The sequence below is a fragment of the Channa argus genome, chromosome 17, assembly GCF_033026475.1.
Source record: "Channa argus isolate prfri chromosome 17, Channa argus male v1.0, whole genome shotgun sequence".
Lineage (NCBI taxonomy): Eukaryota > Metazoa > Chordata > Actinopteri > Anabantiformes > Channidae > Channa > Channa argus.
In genome coordinates, this window is record NC_090213.1 from 1,055,235 (window position 1) to 1,080,654 (window position 25,420).

At 40.3% G+C, this 25,420-nt stretch overlaps 1 protein-coding gene across 18 annotated transcripts in view; it reads right to left on the reverse strand.

Annotated features, from left to right (window-relative positions):
- Positions 1–974: 974 nt before the first annotated feature.
- adgrg6 (adhesion G protein-coupled receptor G6) overlaps positions 975–25,420 on the reverse strand; it is a 60,809-nt gene continuing 36,363 nt past the window's right edge. For 12 of the 18 annotated variants that reach the window (XM_067482038.1, XM_067482034.1, XM_067482042.1 and 9 more), the window contains 21 exons: positions 21,963–22,051; positions 21,811–21,863; positions 21,679–21,714; positions 21,421–21,569; positions 20,624–20,738; positions 18,629–18,714; positions 18,207–18,259; positions 17,968–18,104; positions 17,462–17,627; positions 16,320–16,451; positions 16,082–16,204; positions 15,934–15,979; positions 15,460–15,563; positions 15,022–15,149; positions 13,841–14,109; positions 13,143–13,239; positions 12,771–12,921; positions 12,460–12,592; positions 11,937–12,038; positions 10,616–10,771; positions 975–3,291 (listed from right to left, as the gene is read on the reverse strand). In XM_067482038.1, the coding sequence (XP_067338139.1) occupies positions 3,086–3,291; positions 10,616–10,771; positions 11,937–12,038; positions 12,460–12,592; positions 12,771–12,921; positions 13,143–13,239; positions 13,841–14,109; positions 15,022–15,149; positions 15,460–15,563; positions 15,934–15,979; positions 16,082–16,204; positions 16,320–16,451; positions 17,462–17,627; positions 17,968–18,104; positions 18,207–18,259; positions 18,629–18,714; positions 20,624–20,738; positions 21,421–21,569; positions 21,679–21,714; positions 21,811–21,863; positions 21,963–22,051 (2,531 nt within the window). In that variant the 3' untranslated portion in view covers positions 975–3,085. Of the gene's footprint in view, positions 3,292–10,437; positions 10,480–10,615; positions 10,772–11,936; positions 12,039–12,459; positions 12,593–12,770; positions 12,922–13,142; positions 13,240–13,840; positions 14,110–15,021; positions 15,150–15,459; positions 15,564–15,933; positions 15,980–16,081; positions 16,205–16,319; positions 16,452–17,461; positions 17,628–17,967; positions 18,105–18,206; positions 18,260–18,628; positions 18,715–20,623; positions 20,739–21,420; positions 21,570–21,678; positions 21,715–21,810; positions 21,864–21,962; positions 22,052–25,420 lie in introns of all 18 variants that reach the window. The other 6 variants (XM_067482053.1, XM_067482039.1, XM_067482047.1 and 3 more) reach the window with 5 other exon arrangements.

Here is a 25,420-nt window from a genome sequence, read left to right on the forward strand (position 1 = left end):
TTGCCTTTCATTTAGCTGTTTTAAAATAGACTTTGGCTGCATTATCACTTTAGGTGAAACAAGAAAAACTCTCTTTTCCACCCTGTGACTGATAAAAAAGAATTTTTTGCTTGATTCTTTCATGTCTCTAAGGCTCTCTGAGTTTAACATTGTTGGCAAAAGAAGAGACACACAGGTCTCTGATGATCTGCACAACACACACAATCAATCTGCACACAATCACTGGCTCCATATGAGATGGAACAACAACGAGCCAATATTTAATGAGACATCGTCCCAAAGTCCAGAGTCTAACCTCTAAGTCTGAGGCTTCTGTGTTTGTTCACCTTGAGCTGATTGTCTGCTTAAACTCATCAAGTTGAACTGAATGAAACTGATTTGGGATCAGCTACAGATGTGGAGGAACTGTATGATCAGAAAAATAAATGTATACACACAGTCAACAGCTTGAGGAGTAACAAGCATCAAGAAAAGACAAAATTTAGAATAAGCAAACCATGTTCATCAAGGTCTTTCCAACTAAAACAAGTCAAAGAGACAACAACAAATTATTGTTACAAAATAAATGTTCCCTTTAAAAAGAAATCCTTTCACATAATTCTATAAAATCACCTGAAACTGCACAGATGCCACGTTTTCCCACTTTTCCTTCGAGACAATTCAGTGGTCGTGACATCACCAATTATCCTGATTGACAAACGATTAAGTCACAGGTAAAAGCGAAGAAGCTGTGGATCCAAGTACCACAACAGTTTCATCAATAATCATTTGGACAAGACATAAAAAAGATGTATTGTTCATATCATTCACCAAAGGATATTAATCATTTGCTCACAAATGTACATCTTGAGATCAAAATAATGAGGTTTATTAATGAATCTTGTTTAACCCTTTTATCCCGCTGATACCATATCATGTTAATCCAAACATTAACATGAACTAATACAAAGTATGAGTAAAACCAAAAACTGTGGCTATGCATAATACCAGATATTGTACTTTATTATTGAATTATGTCGATCACTTTATTTTACAGATCCTAATTGTAGATAAAACACAAGCTTTGTTCACAGTTATGAGTTTTGAAGCTAGGTCATAAAAATAAATAAATGCAGAATAAATATTTTCTCTCTCTGTACTTATAATGTTTACCTAATCAGGAAATTCTTTGCTTTAAACTTTCAAGACATTATTAGGAAGTAACAGACAGACAAATTAACGTCTAACCTTCAACTGATAAAATAGTCCATTTGTCCCACTGAAGCAGAAATAAAGGTGTAAGCAAGGCGTCGGGACGTCCCAGCCAAACGAGGACTAATCACAACAATTTCACTGATTCTTTATGAATTCCACAATATTACTGTAGAGACCGTTCAGCTCCAGTTAAAGTTTCTAAACTTCTTCGCTGATGACTGAATGCTCTACATGCACAACTCACTGCTGATGATGGGAGGAAAATCTTTGAGTTCAGACTTTACATTTAATTAGGAAGCATGGCTTCTCTTTATTTGGCTGCATATTGATATCTCTTGTTTAATTTTTATGGCTTTTCATATCTCAGACCAAAACCTAAAATGCTTTGGCATCAGTTTTATATAAATCTTGGAGACAAATGTGATACTGAGGATGTGACATTCTGTTAATTCTGGAATAATAACCAACAAATGTGGATCATTTTGGATAATTGAAAAAAAATGAAGACTTGTTGTTTTGGTTATAATTTGCACTTTCATTAAAGGGCTGGTGCAGACTTTAAGGATCTTTTCACCACATGTGGTATCAAGGTATCAAGGTACACATGACGCTCTCTGATACCTGCCACCACCCAAACATAGTTGATATGCCTAGAATTTCACTTGTGGTGCTAAAATATTACTAGCAACAAGCAAAACAAGTCCCAAACCCCCGTCTTTCTAGAACAATGTTCTGATAACTTCATCATCAAGAGTAAACTGTAGAAGACACATCGGCATTACATTTTCCAAATGCATTTTCATTATTGCAGTTTTCTCTTGTGTTTTATACCCCTTGTATCCAGGTGGTAGGAGGTAAAAGTTCTTAAAACATCAGTCTCAAGGAGGAAGTTGTAAAATAAGTAAATACTACAGGCTGAGAGAGTTCTGATATAAAGTGAAAATCTATCAGTATGCGTAGGTGTTCACTGGTTATGGATTTAGTTTTTCATGGTTAAACACATCATTACAGGATCTAAATAATAGGTTCAACTTTATTTACTGACTGTATTGTGAGCAGTTTCATTCATCCTGGAATTTGTGTCCTTTCTGTCCCTGTGAATAGTTTCTGACAGAGATGAAAAGGCCAGTAGACCGTGTGTCTACACAGCATGGGGTCTTTAGAGAATGTTTGGTTTGTATGTACAGTGGCAGTGACCCTTCCAGAACCCTCCGAAAGCACAATAAAATAAAAGAGAAAGCAGATCGATGGGCAGTGTCTTTAGAGAGCCCACGGCCCCACACATGCAAACACAAACAGTTTTTACAAATGTCACAGTAATAAAAACAAACAAAAAAAAAAAAACATCAGAACCTTGTCTTTTTCTTTACCGTCCCACTGTGTGTTTACCATTTCCAGCAGCTGCTTTCACCTCTGTGGCCTGTTCCTTTCCTCTCAGTTACAGTCTGCCGGCCAGGTCGGTCAATTCGGTCATTTGATATGATACAGTAGAATTGCAGAGTAGTTCTCTGACCTCCTTGTAGCTTTCACACATCCCTTTTCATCCAGGAGACCTCGACATTTAAAACACTTTTAGACTTTGTCTGTGATTGTCTTAACTTGGTCTCAGGGGTTTTGACAGTTTGTTTGTTGAATGTTTTGCATGAAAAGAAAGATCCTTGTTGGTAACAGGCATGATGGTGCCACTGTTCCGGTACCAAACAGCACTACCCTGTTAGCACTGTTTCCCACAACCCCAAGAGCCACATCCGGCTGATGACTAAATGTAGAAATATTTCAGTCTAAATGCACATTGAAGCAAAGCAGTTTCAACAGAAGCGTCCTCTGTCGCTCTGGACCATGTCCCAAAATTTGTACAACAACTCACGGAAGTTCCAAAACCTGAGGGCTGCTAGAACCTGGTGCTTAGGGTGTAGCCGTCTGACATGATGATGTTCTTGTAGAAGTTGTCAGTGCGTGTGGAGCAGTAGCCCTTCACTTTGTCGATCATCTGGCTGACGGGGAGGATAGAAGACGAGGAGGAAGAAGAGTTGGGCTCCACCTCTGAGGAAGAACAGGAAGAGGAGACGCACTTGGGGCTGGTGGGATTGGGTTTATCTGCATCCAGAGAGAAGCGGGGACATGTGGGAATTACGACTTGATTAAACAATAATCATTGAAAGGATAAGACAGGTCATTTTAGATTTGAGTTACTGTGAATTAGAGCAACACTTTAGTCTCTGTATGGGATCTGCTGACAATAACAACATGTAGAGAATCACTGGCCTTAACCTTTAACTGTTAAAAGGATCTTTCAGGTCATTTCACTTGGGCGGCCCGTCACGGTCGGGTTTCAGCCAAACAAAGCAAGTCCACACTCTCCAGTATTAGTGTTATTCTAAGTGAAACCGTTATTTCAGAGACAGCATCGCATGAGCTTTCTCACGGAGTTAAAAACAAACAGAGTTTAAACAAACTTACCAGGAAAGTAAAGTGAGAACAAGAATGTGAGTGAGAGCAAAAGATCCAAGAGAACATAAGTGCATTGTCCTACATTCAATATGATTTATAGAGTGTATATCAGTAGAGATGAAATGCATTACACTCTGGGACTCTTGAAAAATTATGAAGCTCTAAATATACGTACAAGATTATATACAATGAGTTAAAACAGACCTTTTCCTTCCCAGACAGCAACTGTATCTAAACACACTGCCATTTACAACCCTTTACTATGTCAGAGGGGAGAGATTGTTAACAAAGACCAGAGATGGTCTTGGTTTAAAGTCACAGTGTTTAAGCCACAAGAAATCATCATTTTCTACAAACAATTTAGTTCTTCAAGAACTCGTGATGCCCTGAACAAACACATCTAACGAGGTCCAAAGTCATCTTCTAGGAGTCAGTGGATAGTGGAAGAAAACCCACAATCTGATGTCAAAGACCGTTCAAGCACTGGTCTCTCTCTGTATGAGACCAAGGTTTTTATCTCACAGTAATAAATCCACAGTCAGGTCTCATCATCTGTGGATGAAGACAGTAAATATTTGGGTTTTGTTAACAGCACAGCATTTTTGAAAACTGATAAGACCTGATGAGTCCTAAGATGCTTTTTTTCCCAGCAAATTTCAATGAAATACCTGACATACAATTATTGTTTTGTGTCACTTTCCTATTGAAGACCTCCATGCTGCAATGTTCCATGTTTCCCTATTTCCATCTAATCACAGCCTGGCACTTTTTACTGCGAGCAGAATAACCGGCGCTCTTGTTGACGGTGCTTCCAATAAGGTTGGCTGGTTTGGCACTTTTCCTTTCCGGGGCCTCACTGTTTCTAAGGCTTAATTGGCCAATAGATAACAGAATCAGGCAGAATGAAGAGAGACGCTACATTGGGTCATGTGAAGCCTTTACACAGCTGCCTCCCATACATCAGCAGTATGTTTGCATATCATTATGCTGCAGTGTCTCAGCTTTTGCTGTGTTTGGTTAGAGTTTAGAGATGGAGACGCGAGTGTCATGGACGGCTACATGAAGCTGAACCAATCTGGCCTGACTCATGTCGCCTCTGCAGGGTTCTGCATTCCTGCCCATTTAATTCGAGGCAGTAATTACAGCTATGACAAATATAATAACATAATCATATCGGATCGTTCAGCAGATAGTATAATAGGATTAAGCACTGAGCGAGTCGGATCAGCAGAATTCTGACCACTGGACGAGTAGGAGCAGGAGCAGTGTAGAAATTACCAACTACCAACACACTTGTAGTATTACTGCCTTTTTGTGAACAATTCGACTTCTCAAACCGTTTTAGACCTTTTTACACGTTCAAGTTTGTCATTTTAATGGTCTCTTTGATACGACTGGAGCAACGCTAGCAGCCTTCACACATAGGAATGTTATTAGAAAGCGTCTCAGCTGTAGCTGCCTACAAGTCACAACCTTCTTATTTCACACAGTGAAAGATCAACGGCTTTCAGCTTGTCCCATCCCCACAGTGGAATGTGTTCCCCACGTTGATTTGGCCTCTCTGCCGCAGGCCTCCCATTTCATCTGGGCTGGGGAACGGCTGGGTGGGGCCACACCTGGTGGGGAGGTATTCGATCCCTCCGCCTTATGTATCCCAACCTGATGCTCCACCCACTGAGCTTCCACATGACAGCACTTATTTTGCTCCTGGCTCCTCACAGCAATGTGTGCAGTGACGGGACTTTTGATGACATAGGAGAATTCGTTTTCTTCCCTGAGGACATTTTCCTCATCTTACAAGCTGTTCACACACAGGTTACAAAAACAACTACAGTTCACTGGGAATGAGACCTGGCTCTGCTGCCGCGCCCCCTGAGGAGCTCAACATATTTAAGTCCAGCTACATGATAGGTGAGAGCTCAGAAAGGTTCAAGGTGGTTTTTTTTTTTACATTTTTAAGAATTATTACTGCTCATATATTAATGCAGATACAGGTGACTAAAGCCATAAATTACTACAATAAATGTCATCAAGCAGCAACAGTAAATCTGTTCTGATTAAGCAACAGCAAACCAATGAGAATGATTCACAGCTGCTGAGCTTAGACTGGTCTCTGGGTACAACTGCATGTAGCAAGAAGTGTCCTGGAGTCCAGATGGAAATGTCAGCAAGTAACTCGATTTCAGCCAAGATTAAAGGTTTTACGGTTTCTTTTCTTGAAGTAACACAGACCAGACAACAGGCAAATTGCCTGGCAAGAGTTTCACTGATTCTGCTTGAACTAAGAAGTCAGCACGACACTTTGTTTATAGGTATAATATGCAAAAAGAGAATGGGCCGTGCATAGATGCTCAGCAAAACAAGAGGCGAAGCCAGAGCAAACAACAGAACAAAGCAGTTGGACCTGATCAACACGGGATCAAACCCTGTTCAAATCAGGCTGAAGCTCGACAGACTAACTCAATTTTCTCTGTCTCGATTAGCAAGAAACAAATCAAGTATATCTCCGTGTAAATGTTTGCAGGAGTAAGCGATGATCTGCTCCGAAAGAGCTTGTACCACGGTATAAAATATTTCCTGCTTCTCCACGGACTGCTGATCTCCTTACACAGCATATCGGGTCTTAGAAATCATTTCCCTTTTAAGTCATGAATGTATTATTATTTTTTTGCATTTTACATAGTTAGAGTAAGTCAAACGCTGACGTAGGACAGCTCATAATATCAGTGCGTGAGCTTACCTGGCAGCAGAATTAATAAAAGAGGAATTAAATGCTTTTGGTAATAACTAGCCAGGGAAAAGGAAGTAGCTCTGCATCAGTAGATGGTGCCAAGAGAACATACGATCACAGTTTATTCACCGACTCCGTGTCAGGGTCACATAGTTTTAAGGTAAGAAGAATGTTGTTTATGTTTTTTTTTGGGAAAGAAAGTTGATCATTGGGAAATTGTATATTTTCCATAAAAGAACTGAATTACTGAAAATGCAAAATGGACCTCAATTACTAAACATCTGGCTGTCATTGATGATCATTCTGCACAGGATCATTGTGACGAGTCAGAATGACGAAGATGGTGGCTGAAAAGGTTCTTGGAAGCAAAACAGGTGTTAGAATCAAATTGATCACTTTCCCAACAGGCTCCTCTGGAGGTTGGCTTTTCCTAACTGGACTGCGTCTCTGCTCAGAAACCAGCAGGAGCTGCTTGTATGTTGTTGGAAAGTCAGACCGAGTACAAGTGTCTGGCAACCGTAACATGCACTTCACGAACACCTCGCAGCTGCCTCTGCTAATGCAGGACATGTTAATCATTCAGCAGATCTATACGGCGTTTGGCTCAGTGACGGGGGACAACTGAGGAACCACTGTATGAACTGCAGTGTGTTTTTTCAATCCGGTATCAGGTGAACTCGCCTGGCTAAAATAGATACAGCAAAGTTAGAGAAGCAGATGCTGCAGCCTTCATACAAATAAACAAACTTCATCAAACTTAAACTAATTTTAACGTCCAGCAGAACTGAATATGTTAAGGCAGCTTAGTTGAAGCCACACTTCCATTCTGATAACAGGATGACGATCTTGTTCTGTGATAAATGGCTAATTACTAAAAGGCAGCTTTCTTAAGCTGCCTCAGCCCGCTAGGAATGTCTGTGCTGAGTCCAGGCCAGAAAACCGATCCCTCAGATTGAGCTTTTCTGCATGATGTGTCTTTATGAAAATTTCTTTCTAAGACCAGTTTCTTTTTATCCAAAGTTAGTTTGAACCAAACATCCTGATCAGTTCATATGGAACAAATAAAAATAATGCAGAATAAATCAAACCCAACAGATCATAACAGACTCAAAGATTGATCCACCAGCACACAACACTGAACACAAAGGCTAATTGTTGCTCTTTCAATAAGACTCTTACCACCTTTCTCTTAAATTTTACAATTAGTCAAACCACGATACAAATGACAAGTGAGAAGCAATTTTCAGTTACGTGAGATGAAAGTGCAAAAAACATCAGACAGGTTTTTTTTTCTTTTAGATTTTAATGAATAGGAAGTTGCGGAAGACGAAAAGATGTCTTCTTCTCATTTGAGCAGAGAAGTCGGAGAGACGAGCAGACAAGCCAGATGAGACAGTGGAATCTTGGGCAACCTGACTAATGCTTGTTAGATAATGATTTCACTGTTCACTGGATTGTGATAAGAATAAAAAGATAAAATAAATCCTTTGAACTCTTCCTGTCAGCTCACAAGCAGCAGCCTTCACAAACCCACATCTGCTTACAAAGTGTATGTGACAGTTTGTAGGAAAACAAATGTGATATTTTGGCCTGTGATACAAAAATGTCCTGCTTGGGTTGTTCAGTTACATGTGAAAAAAAGTGACAAGGGCATCCATGCCTGTGGTTGTTGGACACACACACACACACACACACACACACACACACACACACACACACACACACACACACACACACACACACACTAATGCGGTGCAATGCAAGCCCAGAAGTATGTGTGCAGTCCACAGACTGAAGAACCACAACTATGCTACAATAACCTCTAGTGGAAATGTGAGGCAGCATTCAGCATCACTCCCCTAAGAATCTGTTGACTATAAAAGATGTGAGGAACATTGAAATTCACTCTGCAGCTCATTATGACTGTTTCACTTGAGAATTTATTCATAAGAATTCATGAGCTGAGTTTAACACACTGTCATCTTTAGAATTTTAGACAAACTCTTGCACAACACTGAAAAATGCAGGTTTCCTGGCACAAGCTCATTTTTACCATTTGTCCTTTTACTTCCCTTCTGTGGCTGAGTGGCAACTCTGTCTGCTACAGATTATGTTCACATAACTAAAACGTAATACATAACATAACACGTAACGAATGTGAATTAGTGGCCAAAGGGCATTTAAGTGCTGAACATCTTCCACATTGATGGTTCAAAGCCCGTCTCATGTACTGAGAGTTATCAGTATTGACATCTCTTCAAATGGCTGCTTTTATGAATGGACTGTTATGTTGGTGCCGTTTGTTTCACATGGTGACCGACAGAAAATTAGATTAAGATGGATGTTCCCTCTAAAATGAAATACAGAGGGATTCCAGCTCATCTTTGTGGCATGAAGGTTCAACTAAAACTGCAATATCACACATCAGAACAAAGGGATTTTTAATGTGTTTAAATGTGCTTTTAAAATAATACAAAAACCGACTGTATCCAAGCCAAACAATCATTTAGCATCCAAACTGACATCAACCGAAATTTCATTTTCATATCTAATGTGGTGCAGCTGACTAGTCAGTCAGCGGGGCTGCACATCTGCCAGCTGTGTTTGTTTGGTTGCAGCAAAGACAAGGTGCAGGAACAAGCTGCAGCAGCTGCAGTAACTTCCAGCTACAAGTTAAGAAAAACTTTAACTTGTGAAAATTGGTTGCTGATAAGCATCAACAGACACGATTACTTTAACAATTCATCCACTGGACAGTTTCAGGAACCAGCCATTTCAGCCAGGAGTAATAACCTTATCAAGCTTTTGTCTAACTTTTGCTGTTTGCATTAAGAACATTTCCAGTGGTGTCGCTGCATTTGCAACAGTTTAAAATCAAATGATTTCAATGGCACTAAAAGAAACATACACGAAGAACGAAGGATTTGTTGACAGATTTAAATTGTACAAATTAGAAGATTTTTAGCTCTTTCAAAAGAGCAACTGACATCATGGCTGAGAAAACAGAATTAACATGGCCTAAATGATTTGCAGGATGACTTGGAGATGAGTTGAAGGAAAGTTTTCTTCTTATTCTCAAATGAAGCTGCTGGAAGCTACTTATACCAATAAACATCTGGTGGTGATGTTTTCCGGGCAGCTTGCTCTCATTCTGTTCCTTTAGCCACCGCAGGACTTTAAGTGGAGATGTGGGAGGGTCCCGGCCTGGTGGGAACATTATGGTCATGTCTCTAATCCCCTCATCCTACAGGATCATTTGTCCCAATAATTGGTTCTGATCAGCCTCAAGTCAGTAGCAGTCATTACAGGGTTAATATTAAACTACGCCCGTTATTTGATCACATACACAGAAAATAAACAGAAAAGTTGAAAATGTGTCTAAAATATTAGTTTTGGAAAAACTCAGACATTCTTAAATCCAAGTCTGTGCTGAAAATATAGGTTATTATTTTCCATTTATTATGTACTGTAAGTGGAACCAGATGTTAACTTCAAGTACAATCAGTGAGGAAGAGGTTCAGTTAGTGTCACTGGGACATACGTCCTACGTCCTGTCATATCTAGATTCAGAAGACAACGTCTGCCAACATCATCTTCCACATTTAGTTTTGGTTTTAATGAGCAAACCCAAAGGATTCCATCAGTTACCGCTCTAATGTGACCTCAGCATTAGCAAACAAATCACAGTTAAACGTGTTAGCCTGGCTGCAGTCTGCTGTGGTGTGCTTGTTTCTGCACCCTGGGACAATCTGGGTGGGTGGAGTTCGAGCTTTACTCATGTATCACTGGGCGAAGACGGACGTCCTCCCGCTCAGTGTGTCTCAGGCTACAAACAAGGTGGCAGAAACAGTCACCAGCCAATGACAACACACAGTAGCTGTTTTCCCAAAATGTCTGGCAGCAAACTCTCTGAATTTGAGCTTCTGTCCCTTTTGCCTGCATTTCAGATTAAATGTAGACTTGCTGACCCACTTTGCCCTCAAGCATTTTGGGAAACGCAGAGCGGATCGCGTGATGCTGGAAGCGGGAAGCCAATCAACCAATCAGCTTTAGCTTTTTACCTCAGTTGGAGCTCCACTGCTGCTAGTGCCTTGAAGAGTGTTCTACACATCAAACACAGACGCATGAACATCACATGTAAAAATGATACACAACCTGCAAAAACTACACGTAGGAAAAGACACCGAACCCAAAAATTGCTAGCATCTCTCTGTTTTTTTGTGTGTTTGTGTGTCCCACCTGTGTTAACGTGTCGTCTGGAGAAAGGGTTGAGTGTAACTTTAGCCTTGGACGTCCAGGTAGCAGTGCTGGAGGCAAAGGAGCTGGAGGACAGAGACTTGCCCAGGTTGTCCGAGCTCACCTTCTTTGTGTTGTTGGTGGCCGTCTTACTCCAGTCTGCAATTAGGCGAGATTTCCCATTATTTAGCAGCCCACAGCGATCAGAAGGCTCCTTTCCTTCACATTCACGGAGGGGATGTGAACAGGGCGCAGACTCTTTCTAGCATCTTTCTGTAGCTTCCTCTACCTTGTTGCCTCCTCTTTATCTTTGAGTCATTTATTATTTCACCTCTTCCCTTTCTACCTGCTTCTTCCACATACAGACATAAGGTCATTTCATTGCTGGTATGTTGAGATATTAAGGCCCAGGTTCTTGTGTATTATATTTATTGATTTCATATATTAAAAGTAGCAGAACGGCTTTTTGCATGGGCTGAAATCTTCCACCGAGAATTTCTTACATCTGCTGTATCCACTGCATCACGTCACATATAGGAAGTGTTAACAGCTGTGCTAACTACCATCATGCTCTACTGTGCCAACACTAACATCTGATGATTAGCACTAATTAGCAGACGAATTTCCACATTTGGACTGTTAGATTTACCGGATCTTGTCTCAACTTAGAGCTACAATATTTTGTAGCTGTAAAATAACTGATTGTAATAGTAGATCACACTGACTACTAATGACTTGCGGGATAAGTCAAAAGTCGAAATTTTTTTAAATTACCTGAAAAGTTCAGCACTACACAATAATTATAAACACAAGATGATCCTCTCTGAGAAACATTTCAGTGACTGTGGAGCTACTTTGTTCAATATTATTATATTTATATATATATATATATATATATATATTATTTAGATTGGTGTATGTATTGTTATTTGCCTGCTCGCTGTAAAACTAACTGCCCCTTGGGGATCGTAAAGTTACCTTGAACCTTGAACCTTGAACCTTGTAGACTGAACTGTTTGGAATTTTTGGTATTAAAATTGTGAAAAACATTTGTCTGCTTTCTTTTATATGAAATAAAAGCAGTACAGAACATCCACACACTAAGTCCACCTGGAGGACGTCCTAATCTGCTGGAGTCAACTGATTTATCTTTGTTATGAGCTCCAAAGCTGAGGTAACTTAGGATTTACATTTTAATAAAGTGCCTTTCTCTCTTTTTCTGCTGCTGTGGGAAAGTGGCAGGAGTCCAGCAGACACACTGATACACACAGATCCTGTAGAGAAACCTCAATTAGCTTTAGCTTTCTGTGGTGAAGAGACAGACCTGAGTTGTCAGAAGGCTTGAACTGGCTGCAGCAGAGGTATCTCCTCCACTGCTTCTGGACGTTCTCTTTCAAAGCACAGTGGAAGATGAATATGAACAGACCTGCAGAAAGAGAGGAAATTAACTTACATTTTTAAAAACTTGTCTAATTTGTAATGATGAATTTCTAATGAAAGTCATAACTGACATATCGTTTACTGACAAATGGCTGCATTCTTATACTAAATGTCTTATTGTGGTCATAACTTGCTGGTATGAGTGCTAAACTTGGATTTAACGCTCACTCAGTCATCATGATTCCAAATGTTTAAGTTATTATGACTGGGAACAAGGATGCACAGCTGTCACAGTGACAGAAATACTGAACAATGTGTATTACAGGTGATACTGTCCATTGTTCCGTATGATTTTCACTATTCCATAAAACGAGAACATCTGTGTTCTCCTAAATCACTTCTTTGTGCCACAAGAGCAGTTGTATTTGTTGGATGGAGGTTTTAGGTGAGACCCTGTGTTACTGTACCCTGCAGCGAGTTAAAGATGGTGAAAAGGTACGAGAAGGTTGTGTGGAAGGGACCCCAGGACAGCAGAGCGAAGCCCCACGTCATCCCCAGGAGGAAGGTAAGGCTGATGGCGCTCCGCAGGTTTCTCAGGACCTGGATCACGACAGAACAGTGTGTACACGACTGTTTCATCTCTTAATTTGTCACCATCATCACTTTCTGCTCTTCAAATTAAACAGTTGTTTCAGTTCCTCTAAGGCTGCAGAAAATAATCATTACTGACATCGCTGACTTCATGTAAAGCTGCAGTGACGCAAGCTTGGTTACGCACCTCCTCCCGCGCCTTGCGGTTGCTGCGTTTGCCACTGCGCCTGCAGATCTGCATCATCACTACGATGAACATGGCCACATTCAGCAGAAACACTATACAGAAATATCCTGCACAGGTGATGTACTTGACGGTTTGATTCTGAATGAAACAGCTGAGCAGAGAGAGAAGATGCAGGTTACTGTCACAAAGACTCGCTAACAGCTGGCAGTGTGATTATTGACCGGAAAACTCCAGTGTGAGGAAAATTAAACAACAGTTGGTTTGAATATGAATTACTCAGTGATTCATTTCTTTATTATACAATTCACGGTTTGGTGTTAGAAAGACAGAAAAATATCATAAATCAAAATCAAAAGATCTGTGGTTACTAACAACTTTGAAGCATTTTCATCAGATCGTGTGACGTTTTGCTGCCCGTAATTATTGGGATTCCATGAAACAACGATCAACACCACCACTGCAGGGACACCTGCAACAGAACACACGAGCAGTCAACACAAGTGCTCAGCTGTCTGTCTGCTATGATTTGTTGTTGCTGTCGAAGTGCTGCTAGACGTTTATATCAATAAGAAAACCACATCAAATCATTTCAGCTTTCTTAACATGTCCAGTCAGTCACAAGACCAATGTCTCTCACAATGTTTCCGTCATCAGCAGGTGACTCTCATATTATCTGCCAGTATTGTCAAGAGCTTCTCAAACGAAAGGTTTGGGAAATATACGTTGTATATGTCGACAGTGACAAACATCTCTAAACTGATTTTTCTTTGATGTGCAAGATCAAGATTAATGTAGATGCTCACTATGGTGGTGATGCTATTGATGGAACCTGAATTTAGTATGTTCAGTATGTGCTGCTTTATACCTAAACTCAACACTTTACATTGGCAATATTTCAAATCACCACGGTCTCGAAGGACACACCTGGGTTTTTAGGTACAAATACTTTTACTCACTTAAAATTTGAATGATTTGGTAAAAAAGGTGTTATGTTCTATATTGTTTACTGTATCTCCAGCAGGTGGTATGTAACAGATAAAGTTGGGATATTAAAAGACAAACACTCTCACCCCATCCGACGATGCAAAACTTGAGGATGTATCGACGCACGTAGGTGTTGAAGACTTTGACCAGAGCGATGTACATGTGGACAGACTCCAACCCCATCCAGGTGAAGGAGGTCAGCAGGAAATAGTGCAGGAAGATGGCCACAGTCTGGCAAAGCTCATTAATGTCCAGACTGGCCAGCCAACCGTCCAACAGGAAGACCATGTTGAGGAACAACAGCGAAGCACTGAGGTTCATCAGGATCTTAGACGGGTAGTCACGTCGTAGTTTCCTGTGAGAAGTAATGAAAGACGTGGCGTATGGAATATCGCTCATTGTCAGTCCCACATTTTTACAGCCACACACTCTAACCACCTCAACAATTCTTTTTTCAGTTTCTTCCCAAACAGATTTCCTGCTCCAGACTCTTCCCAAAGATCTGAGCTTCTTAACATCACCAGTGATTTGTTCTGAAGGCCTTCTGGCAGCCTTGGGTTATTTTGTAATCAGTTACAGGACTTCACCAGAAGGTCCTCACAAAACAACGTTCACAAAAGTCCATGACTTAATACACAAGCAGTGTCAACAGGTCAAAACATCTGCATCACCTGTGTCTATGAAACATTGGAAAGCTCGGGAACCATTGTGCATTATCCCTCACAGCTTGGACAGCATCTTTCTGCTTGACACTGCTGTAAAAGTGTCCAGCTCCGTCCCCACAATGTCACCGACCGTTATGATCGGTTTAATGAGTCTTTTGGTGTCTGCAGCTCTCAGTCCACTGCCCCAGCAACACAACAGCGACCACAGACTCATAAAACATCCTCAGCATGCAAGTCTTTGGACTGTGGGAGAAAACCCACGCAAGCACGGGAAGAACATGCAAACACAGAAAGTCTGCAGCCGGCTGGAGATTAAAACTGGGGAGCTTGTAGCTGTCAGGTGGCAGCACTAAGAGTTTTTTGTACTGTGATTGTGTACAAGTGTAAAAGAAACCTGTATCATGCAAATTCTGAAGGACGATAAAGCAAGTACAGTTTTCAATTTATGCATTAACACAACAATGTCTGATTCACAAAATCTACAATTGTTCCATGTCTGACATAACAGTCAAGAGGCATAGCTCTCATGTTTCTTGTTCAGGCAGCTACAAAGTTCTCGGGCGACTATAATCTTTATATTTGCTGAATGTACTGTGACTTACTCGAAGGTGATGTAGGTGAGCAGCGTGGCAGCCGTGCAGATGGCGGACAGGCCGCAGCCAATGTAGGAGATGAAGGTCAGAATCTCATTGTTCTTCGAATCCAAGGAATATGAACTTTGTGATACGTCCTGCACAGAGTAATGCAGCCTGAGTGATGTACTTTTACTACCATAATGATCGCGATGGTTTGCTGCACACCACCATATTCCACCCATCCGTGCATCACATTCATTACCGAATTTTCACCCCATCAGTTATGTTCAAGTATCAACCTGCGTGTGGCCAGCGGGTAACACACTGGATAATGTACAGCAGTTAGTGTTTTTATTTATCACTACAACTGTTTCATTGTTTGATTTTCCCCCTTTTCACCGGAAGAACAAATCCGGGCAGGATGTGCACATTTAAGTTAAAATTAAACGTTTCCAAACTACTCACCATCAGGATACCAAAGTGTGTCAGGTGGTCACACAGACAGACAGTTCTGTTGCTGGTGGAACTGAGCACGTTGCAGCCTTCACTGTTCCAACCCCCAGACTCATCTAGTGGCATCACAAAGAAAATGCATTGCAATTTCAGAAACTGGCAAATTGTTGTTCAAACACAGAAAATCAATGTTGTTGGGGATCATTTTACAAGTTGTGTAAGAGCAGAAAGAACATCTGGATAAGAGACTGTATGAATGTCGGCTTTTACTGAGCTCAGAATATTTTGTGTTTACATGACAGAAAAGTTAAATGTGTTTGAGATAAGGCTGAGCACAGTCACTCAAATCCAAGGTCCATCAAAAACCCCAGAAACTAAATCAAAGGAACTTCTTATGTAGATGTGAACAGCTCCCCGTAGGTCTGGGAACGTGTAACAACCCTCAAATGTTCAGAAGGATGTGATGATGAACGCAAACAGGCTCACTATTCATTTTGAAGTCCCAGAACACGCACGCTGGATTTAAGGAGAACTGTAAGGACAGGAGAAAATACAAACAACGTTACGTTCACTGCAGCAGATCCTCCGAAGCAATGCACACACAACACTAACGTGGCTGTAGACACATTTTCACCTGCACCTGTTCCGAGAGATGAGCAAACTCAATCCTCACGGGGTCCTTCAGATTCTTAATGGACAAGTTTCCCACGCTGCTGGCCACCACGTAGCTGTTCAGAGAGCGACCATCCTGCTTTTGCTGCATAAACAGCAACAAACCCAGTGACGTAAACCAAACATTTAACTTCTTTTCATTTCTTCCGGATCCAGACTAAGGCCAAAAATGTTCTATGTGTGTGACCGAGTAAACTGACCAGGAAGAATGTTGTACTGTTGAAGAACATGAAGTTGATCCTGGACAGAGCTTCACTCAATGATCTATTGGACAGCAGAGAGGCAGGGAGGGTGACTTGAGCTAAGGGGTTGTCCTGTGAGTCAAAGTCAATCTGAAAGTAGAGGGGAGGAGAAGACAGGAAACTTTTTGAGTTTGTTCAAAACGTAACAGAATGTCAATCTTACGTTGATGCTACGTCTGTGATGAAGTCAAACGACCGATGATTATCGCAATTTGGACTTGCTTGTGGTGTTTCACTTAGAATTCATCAGAAAGTCTTCCTCAGTTCTGATTAACTGGCTCAGAGAGGCAAGTCTATGAACTGTTCCTAAGTTGTCGAAGCTTTAATGGTCAGCTGGAGGTTGTTTTTATCCACCTGGCTCCTGTCGGCTTCGATGTGTAGTATCAAAGAAGACAGAAGCCTCAACACTGAAGTATACAGGAAACCCAGACACAGATCAGTATTTGGTCTTTGACGCTCACCACGCAATGGAGCACAAACTGGACGTAATCAGAACCCTACATCACTGTGCTGAGAGTGTTCTTACAAGGGTGAAGGAAAGAAAGAAAGTAATCTAGACACAACAGGGAAGTACTCAAAATCTGCAAACTGGGCCTTTGTCAAATCCACCATGAAATCTAGTTGGAGAGCTTTACAACAGACAAGGACAAGAACCAGAACATCTTTGTCATATTATACGTCTTTGGGGTATCTGAGAAACTCATGGTCATCAACAAACCCCACATCCCTGTACATTTTAAACCCAGTGATACACTGAGGCAGAAACTGGTCCACCCCCAAGGACAAAACACCCAGACATAAGCAGAGCAATGTAATCTATGCAGTTCAATGCAGCGAGGAATATGCAGATTTGTACCACAACCTCCAGGTGACCATCAAAGTGAGAACAACATAACAATTCCACAGAATTTATGTCTGCCACTCTTAGGCAAGTTGGTCAGAAGTGATGGAGCCTTTCTGATGAGAAGTGAAACATCCTACAAGGACAGTTGCCACTGAGCAGTGCCTTTGAGATACTCCAATGACAAGTTCAACCCTAAAGACAGATCTTTGCTGTACCTTTCAGCATAAATGATCTATCGAGGACCTGCCAGTGTTACCTGCACATCAGCGGAGTTTGGAGGTCTGAAGGCACTGAACGACATCCCATTGAAGGAGGTGGTGTTAAGTGCTCGAATACTTAAAATCAGATTTTTGGAAGTGATGTTTACAGATGGGCCCTCGAACTCAATCTTCTGAGTCAGTGTTTCCACTGACTTCAGAGCTCTGAGAGGGGACGAAGAAGGGTTTGTGTAAATAATGTGAGGAAGAGAACAACACTGATGATAAAAACAGAGAAAAAAGAGAGAAGGCAGTTTAATTACCAACTACGTAATTTAACATCCAGCACTTGAACAACATTGTCATGGATATTACAGTACTGCATTACAGTAGAGCATAGATCAGTACATATCAGTACTGTGGAAGTAAAGTAGGAGTAGAACAAGGCAGTACAGTCAAAGTAGAGTATAACACAGTACAGCAGAATCTAGTAGACCATGATTTTGTGTAGTAGGAGTATTGTAGGAGGATAAAAGAACAATGTAGATGATTACTGAGCATATACATTTCGGAGTCATTAGTCTGCTGCGGCTTAAAGCTGGTCATGACGTTGGATATGATGTTGATGACGGTGGAAGCCAACGTGCTGTTGATCTTTGGTACATTCACCAGATTCTCCACTGCCTTCACCGCTTTTGACACCTGTAGAGAGATGCAGGAGACAAAGTACAAGACTGTATTCATTCACTGTCCAACCAGGATCTCAGAGCTCGTCCACAGCTGGAGAATCATCTGGACTCACACCTCATCAACAGACAGACTGCGGTTGGTAATGCCGACGAGCTTCTCAGCATTTTCTGCACAGACGAACACAGAAATAAATCATTACCCATTTACTGTAATGTCGGACGTTGCTTTATTTCTACATTATACTTCTACTTTATTTATTTTACAGGACAAAAACTGTACGTTTATTCCACTGCATTTATTTTATTATTTACAACTATAGTTACAAGTTTATTATTTATACAGAAATCCCATGATCAGTGTTCAAGGAAGACTCACTGTTACAGGTATTACAGACTACACTACCCAAAATAATACAAAAAATATATACAACAAATAGGAAAATGCAGACAGGAAGTATGCAGACACATTTCTTTTTTGTTAAATATGTTTCTATGCATCATTTTATCTATAATCTGACTGGCTTGGGCCAAACATACCATGACTGATGTTGCTGATGTCAATGCATTTACTGACATCTACTACTGACCAGGACAATGACAAACTCTGTAGATCAAACGAACTGCTGAAAAAAGAGAGAGACATGTTTTAGTACGTCTGTATGGAAATTTTTGACATTGTTTGTTCATGTAATCTTTAATTATATGTGACAAAGATGAGTAAGGGTCCCGTGTTTGGGTATTACTCAATTGCTAATTGTAATGAAAAACTGTAATCACGGTGTTAAAGAAAGTCAATAAATCAAAGTTTGAGAACAATAAATAAATAAAACGGGAAACTTGTGTTAATCTTACAACAGCCTCAGCTATTGCTGTTACTGTTTATTGTGAATATTAGATAAAGAAATAATCAAAGGAAAAGAAAAGAAAAAACGAAGGTAATCTAGTGCAATTTCAGCTTATCGGCAAAGTAAAATGACTTTTTCTGATAGCTTTGACAAGAGTGATATAACAGCTTCAGTTCCTGTCTAAACACAAGATCAGGTGGTGCAAATATTCTAAATAAACTCGCATTTCAATTTTTATTGTTAAATCACTCATCAAATTTATTAACCCAATGTGGATAAAATCTGCGGCTAAAGCATCGATGTTCATCCTAAACAAAAAAATAAAAATCCCTGCTACATAATGGTTACACTTTGTACATAACCACATTTTGTTCCTTTCTCTGTTGTTCAAATGTTTACCACCCCTTATTTGAAATGGCAAAAAGAAGAAACGGTTCTTCAGCAGAAAAGAAAAATAGTGTAATTTAAAGTTTATTTTTAATAATTTATCCTTTATTTTTTTTTATTTTGCAATTTGAAAATGAGGGGATGTAAACATTTGCACCCAACTGTACACAAACACCATTTGGACGATGCTAAGCTAATTTCAAAAAAACTAAACTAATCTAAAAAAGACAAACTTGTTGTACTACTGCTGCTTCTTCTCTTGCAGCTGGAAAATATTGCTGGACAATATCTGCTGGTTTTGGAGAAGACATGACAGTCTTCCATTGGCTTAGGGTCATGATTTGGAGATTAGGGACATGACTTGAGGCAGTTGTGTTGAAGGCATTTTATGTTCTATTAAAAAAAGTTTCATTAATGTAAAATCCAAACTTGGGGAGTCTTCGAACCATTGCTTTACAAGTTGCTGGTGTATCTCTGTTCAGTCTGTATCTCTTCTTGTTACGGTCCTGGTCATATGTGTTGTTTTTATTTTGTTGTTCTTATAGGTGCCCTGCCTGATTGGCCGGATTGGGGGGCAGTACAGGAAGCTGATTGGTCCATCCTACACTTCCTGGAGTTTTAAAAGTACGGTTCCCAACAGCTAGCGAGGCTCTTTCTGGCAGCAGCACCTGTTTGCTGTTCTTGGTTTCCAAACCTTACTTAGCATTTTTGAATTGTTAGGTTTTGTGCCGTGGTTTTGTTTATAAATTGTATATTTTGTAAATAGTATTAAATCTGTAGGGGTGAACTGCCATTTTCTTTGGACTGTTTTCACATTAGGGAGTTAGGGTTAGCGACTGTCTTTTGGTTTGTTTATTTCTATCAGGCTAGCTAGCACTTTCTGTGGGAAATGGCTTATTTTGTTTATTATGTTGGCCTTGGTTCGCCCTGAGTTGTAGTGTCATGTTTTGTTTGACACTTTCTTTCGTTTCAAATAAATATCATTCTGTTGGAACATCTCGATCCTGGATTTTGGTTTGGGGACCGGAGAGGGAACATCCTAATTTATCTTTGTATGTTGCACCCTGACCCCCCAGACAGGGGCGTAACACTTCTCCACTGCCTGTTGCACTTGTCATTCAGCTGAGCGTCTTTAATTGGTTTCACTGTGTTTACACTTTAGATCAACTCTATACTTAAGAACAAATATTGATACATAGTGGCAGCATAACAATCGCATGTTGCAAAAGGAAATATCACGGAGACCTCGTCATATCAGTTTTTTCTATTTTACATATGTACAAAACTGTACGTATGTTACCAGTTCCTGTAGGCTCTCTGGTCCTTGTTGTATAAGCAAGGCAGGTCCCGTGTTTCAAAGAATCTGGTTTCAGGCCAGGTGTAGCCACCAGAAGTCTCCTCTGGACAGGTTTCTACTAGGAGGGAATGAGGAGTAATTTCAGTTTGTTGGCTGCATTGTTAAATGCTAAGGTCATCTAATGCTAAGGTCTTCATCTAATGCTAAGGTCATCTAATGCTAAGGTCATTTAATGCTAAGGTCATCATTTAATGCTAAGGTCATTTAATGCTAAGGTCATCATCTAATGCTAAGGTCATTTAATGCTAAGGTCATTTAATGCTAAGGTCATCATCTAATCCTAAGGTCATCTAATGCTAAGGTCATTTAATGCTAAGGTCATCATCTAATGCTAAGGTCATTTAATGCTAAGGTCATTTAATGCTAAGGTCATCATCTAATCCTAAGGTCATCTAATGCTAAGGTCATTTAATGCTAAGGTCATCATCTAATCCTAAGGTCATCTAATGCTAAGATCATCTAAAAGAGAAAAGAAACATAAGAAGCAAAACAAACCTAGACAACGATCTGATGGTACAGGAGGATTTAATGTTATGTTCACACTGGCAGCAGCTGCTGATGAACGACTGCTTTACCAACTGAGCTACAGTCATCACCACAACAAGAGGAATTACGGCATGTGAAAAGCCTGTTTCAATGTTCCTATGACAGACTTTCCATCAATGTTTTTACTTCCTGCTAAAAGAAAAAAAAAAAACTTCCTGAAGGACAATGAAGATCTACACTGTTTAATTTCTTACCCATGAGCCTGACAGTGATGGAGCCGGGCTGGATCTTCAGTCCATGCGCAACATCCCCCACTTTGTTGGACAACTCCTTAGACACAGCAGCTTCATCCAGACTCTTGTTAGTGGTGTGTAACTTTTCCAGCAGGACCTTACATTTATAACTGGAGGAGAGAGTGAAGAGAAAACAACCCTGAAATAAGCTCACACATTTAAAAGGATCACAGATCATCTGAATCAAACTCGAAACAAACAAGCTGATAATTGCTGTACCTTCCTGAATCACCTCCACTTTGTAAACTGCACTTTCTGCACGAGAGAGAAGCATGAAAAACAGCAGTGAGGGTTAGTTTCAAACTACTAAGGTGTAGCTAAAGAAAAGGAAATGTACCAAGTGACAGTCACCTGAAGTGATTCACGTAGATGTTCTCGATTGAGTTTGAAAAACTTTTTTTCAGCTGTAAGAAGAAAGCAAATCAAATCTGTCAACAAGTAAAGTTTCATGATCACAGTGATGCTGTTGCAGCACTGGCGGCATAAATGTGGAGTCTTCCTACCCAGTAATATACAGCGTCCTCAATGTCACTCGAGTTCAGAGCAGAGCTTTCAGCAACCACCACAAATGAAGCCTGGTAGTAGAGATACACTGCAGATAAAGGTGGAAGAAAAAAAGAACATGATATTTGAGTCTCCATGCAGGTTATTTCACACATATAATGGAACTTTATGTTGCCCCTGTGCCACATAGCAGGAGATGAGTCGAGATCCTGGAACTAATTGAGTTATGTTAAAATCCAATCTTCCACTGTAAAATGCTGAGGAGGGACGTACCGCCTGCCACATAGCAGAGAGGAAGAAGGGGGTCGGTCTTTCTGATTCTGTTTTTGGTGAACAGCTGATGTTACATGGGTCAGGAACACGTTTCTGCCTCTGCAGCAGTTTGGCAGCTAAGTCATTAACTTTATAAAATCTTTTTTCTTTACTTACAAATCTGTGTCTGCAGTGTGACACCTCACATATTTACAAGTATCCAAACAACTACTACTGAAATCTACAGTCTAAAAACATGGAAAGGCATTTTTTTAAATAGAAGAAACTTGAACTTATTATTGTAAAATCTATTCTCCAGATATGGATTTTCCTGTTTAGCTGTGCAGAGGTCATTGTCTAAAACTAATCATTTCTACCTCATCAGAAACCTAAGACATTAATAGGTCAATTTTGCTCCTCACCACCAATTATCCTGCAAGATCTACTATGTAATTGTATATTTTTCTAGCTTTATGGAAAATAAGTTAAAGAAAAACAATCACTCATCAGAATACAGGACAGGATCACTTCATTTTGTCTGGAAAATAAAGACAACAGCTCTATGACACTCAAAAAAGGGATGTGATGTGATGTTAATAACATCAATTTTTTTTCAGATTTTTGTCCGTTGCAAAAAAATATTTTTGAACAATCTTTCATTATCTAAACATTGGAAAAAAGTTGATTTTATTTTCGAAATGGTTTGAATTTTCTGGGTTAAAAGTTATGAACATTTTTTCCCTTTTTTTAAATAAAGTTTGACTTCTTCCACAGCAGACACACATTGTGTTAAGGGTCAATTAAATGTCCCAACAGGACAGATTTTTTCCTTTATTCTGTATTAGGGTGTTTTCATGCCTTAAACGCTCCTGTTATGCTCCACCTCGGCCACTAAGTGTCGCTCCAGTACATATAATTGTTAGTAACTACTACAGAAAAACACTTTTAGTGACACCACTTTCTGAGGTTTGGCAGCAGCTGCTTATTTGAACTGGACATTGTAGCGAGATGTAGAATAGACAAGGTGATCACTGTTTAATGTACTACTGGAAAGCAGGACGTCTCTACCAAGATTGTGGATGGATGAAAAACCCAGAACAAAGAAGTAAAAAGTTGCAAAAATATATATACAGCAAACAGAAAAAGAGCAGAGACAGGAGCTAGAGGTGGAGCCTTAACAGTGGATGCAGTTTCAGAAAGATCAATGAAAGAAGAGAGGAAGGAACAGGGAGGCAGAGAAGGACTAGTGCACTAAATAAATACTTCCAACTAAATACCATAGTTTGATTCGGCACCTGGACCTAATATTCTACACATGCCCCAGAATCACAAAGACCAAGTCACCAATCACCTGAGGACAGATATTTATACCTCCCACCATGTTACATCATGTTCAATTACTGATCAAATCAGTTCCTGAGATACTAAACTACAAAACCAAACGACCCAAAGACGCAATTTAATCATGTATTTAGTCTTAAAATCTTCATTTTCATAGAGACCGACATTGTGCAATGAGTCATTCACAGCATCAAAATAAGCTTCAACACATTTATTTTGATTGAAGTAATAGCAGACTCTATAACGAAGTATATGGAGACCTGAGAACTGCAGCCTTGTGATAAAGGGCTGTGACAGTTTAACATATCATTCCAGAACCATCAGCACTGGTCTGCTGCTGAATGGGTTTGATATCAGAGCTGGGAGCTCTGGAAAGAAATGTCTTTAAAGTGGTGTCTTTATGCACACGTGCACTGTCGTATTGAAACAGGATAGACACACACACACACACACACACACACACACACACACTGCTGCCAGCTAAATATACTATTTCTGGTTTCCTGGTTTGCTGTAACACTCAGAAAAACAAACCTGCACCAAATGCAGACAGAGTTGTCCATATACTTCTGACCATGTAGTGTACTGTTCACATTGCAATCTGCAAATCTGCATTATACAACAAGATTCATTGAAATTAAACATTTAAATTCACCCACCTGTTTTTAATGAATAGACTTTAAGACTAAATACAAGTTGCTATGATTGTTCTTTAAATTCTACACATCTACAGTTTTGTTGTACTGCATGACATACTGTTCCCCGATGACAGTCCACACAGGCATGGAAGACGAAAGCCTGGTTCACACGTGCATGGCAATGCAGACTTGGAAGTTAAATCCACAGCTGGGGGTACTGTGGTAGTGCGCATCGTGGCCTTTTTGTGGCCGTCACTTTCCCCACCGATCGCTGACACACTGGCAGCATTAATTGGAGATGCTGGGGAGGAGTTCTTGGTGGTTTGAAGATGGTGAACTTCAACAATCACAGGCGGTGTAGTGGTGGAAAGGTGAACATCTTTCACTGGGCTGTGGTCTGGGTTTATGGCCCCATTCCCTCCTGAGCTTTGATCCCCACTGTGATTTAACACACTTGGACTTAAGTTCAAACTTGTCTTTGAAATTGTTAAATTTGACTTTGTTGATGCGTCTGCATTCACACTGAAATCCGGCATTGGGTTGCTGCCTGTGTCATTCCCCTGAGATACTTGTATATTTTCATTTTTTCCAAGTGCTGTAGCATTTTTATCCTTTACAATATCTGTCACCTCAATTGCTTCTGAGGGAGAATCTTCAAGGGTTATTACAGTGGCTGCATTTGACTTGGAGAGGACTGTGTTTGTACTGTGGCTGTCATTCCCAGAGAGTGCGAGTGCTGCATGCCCTTGATCTGATGCATCAATAGAAGTGACAGTGGAGGATCTGGAGGCTGTGGTGAAAGACGGGATACTAAGCCCAGAAGTGTGCACGGGGTTTGGAATAACTGGAGCAGCAGTGGGTTGTGTGGATACTGCAGGCTGATAGGAGAGAATTTCCTCAACAGTTTTCAGGGCACCTTTTGGATTTTCATTAGGTTGAAAGCTTGTAGCAGCATTTAACGCTACACCCAGAGTTACACTGTCATTGGTGTTTACTGCTGAAGAAGCCTGTTCAACATCAGAGGCCTGTTCAACCAAAATGTGGATTTTTGGAACAACATGTGCAGGGTCAAATAAATCAGGAACATGTGAATGTTTCCCAGTCACAGTTACATTACTTGAGGTCCCAGGTGATAATTCTGGACTACTGACAAACCTGGAAGCTTCCATTGTCTGTGAGTTGCTTGCAAGCTGTAGTAAAACCTCAAGGGCATTTACTTCTACAGA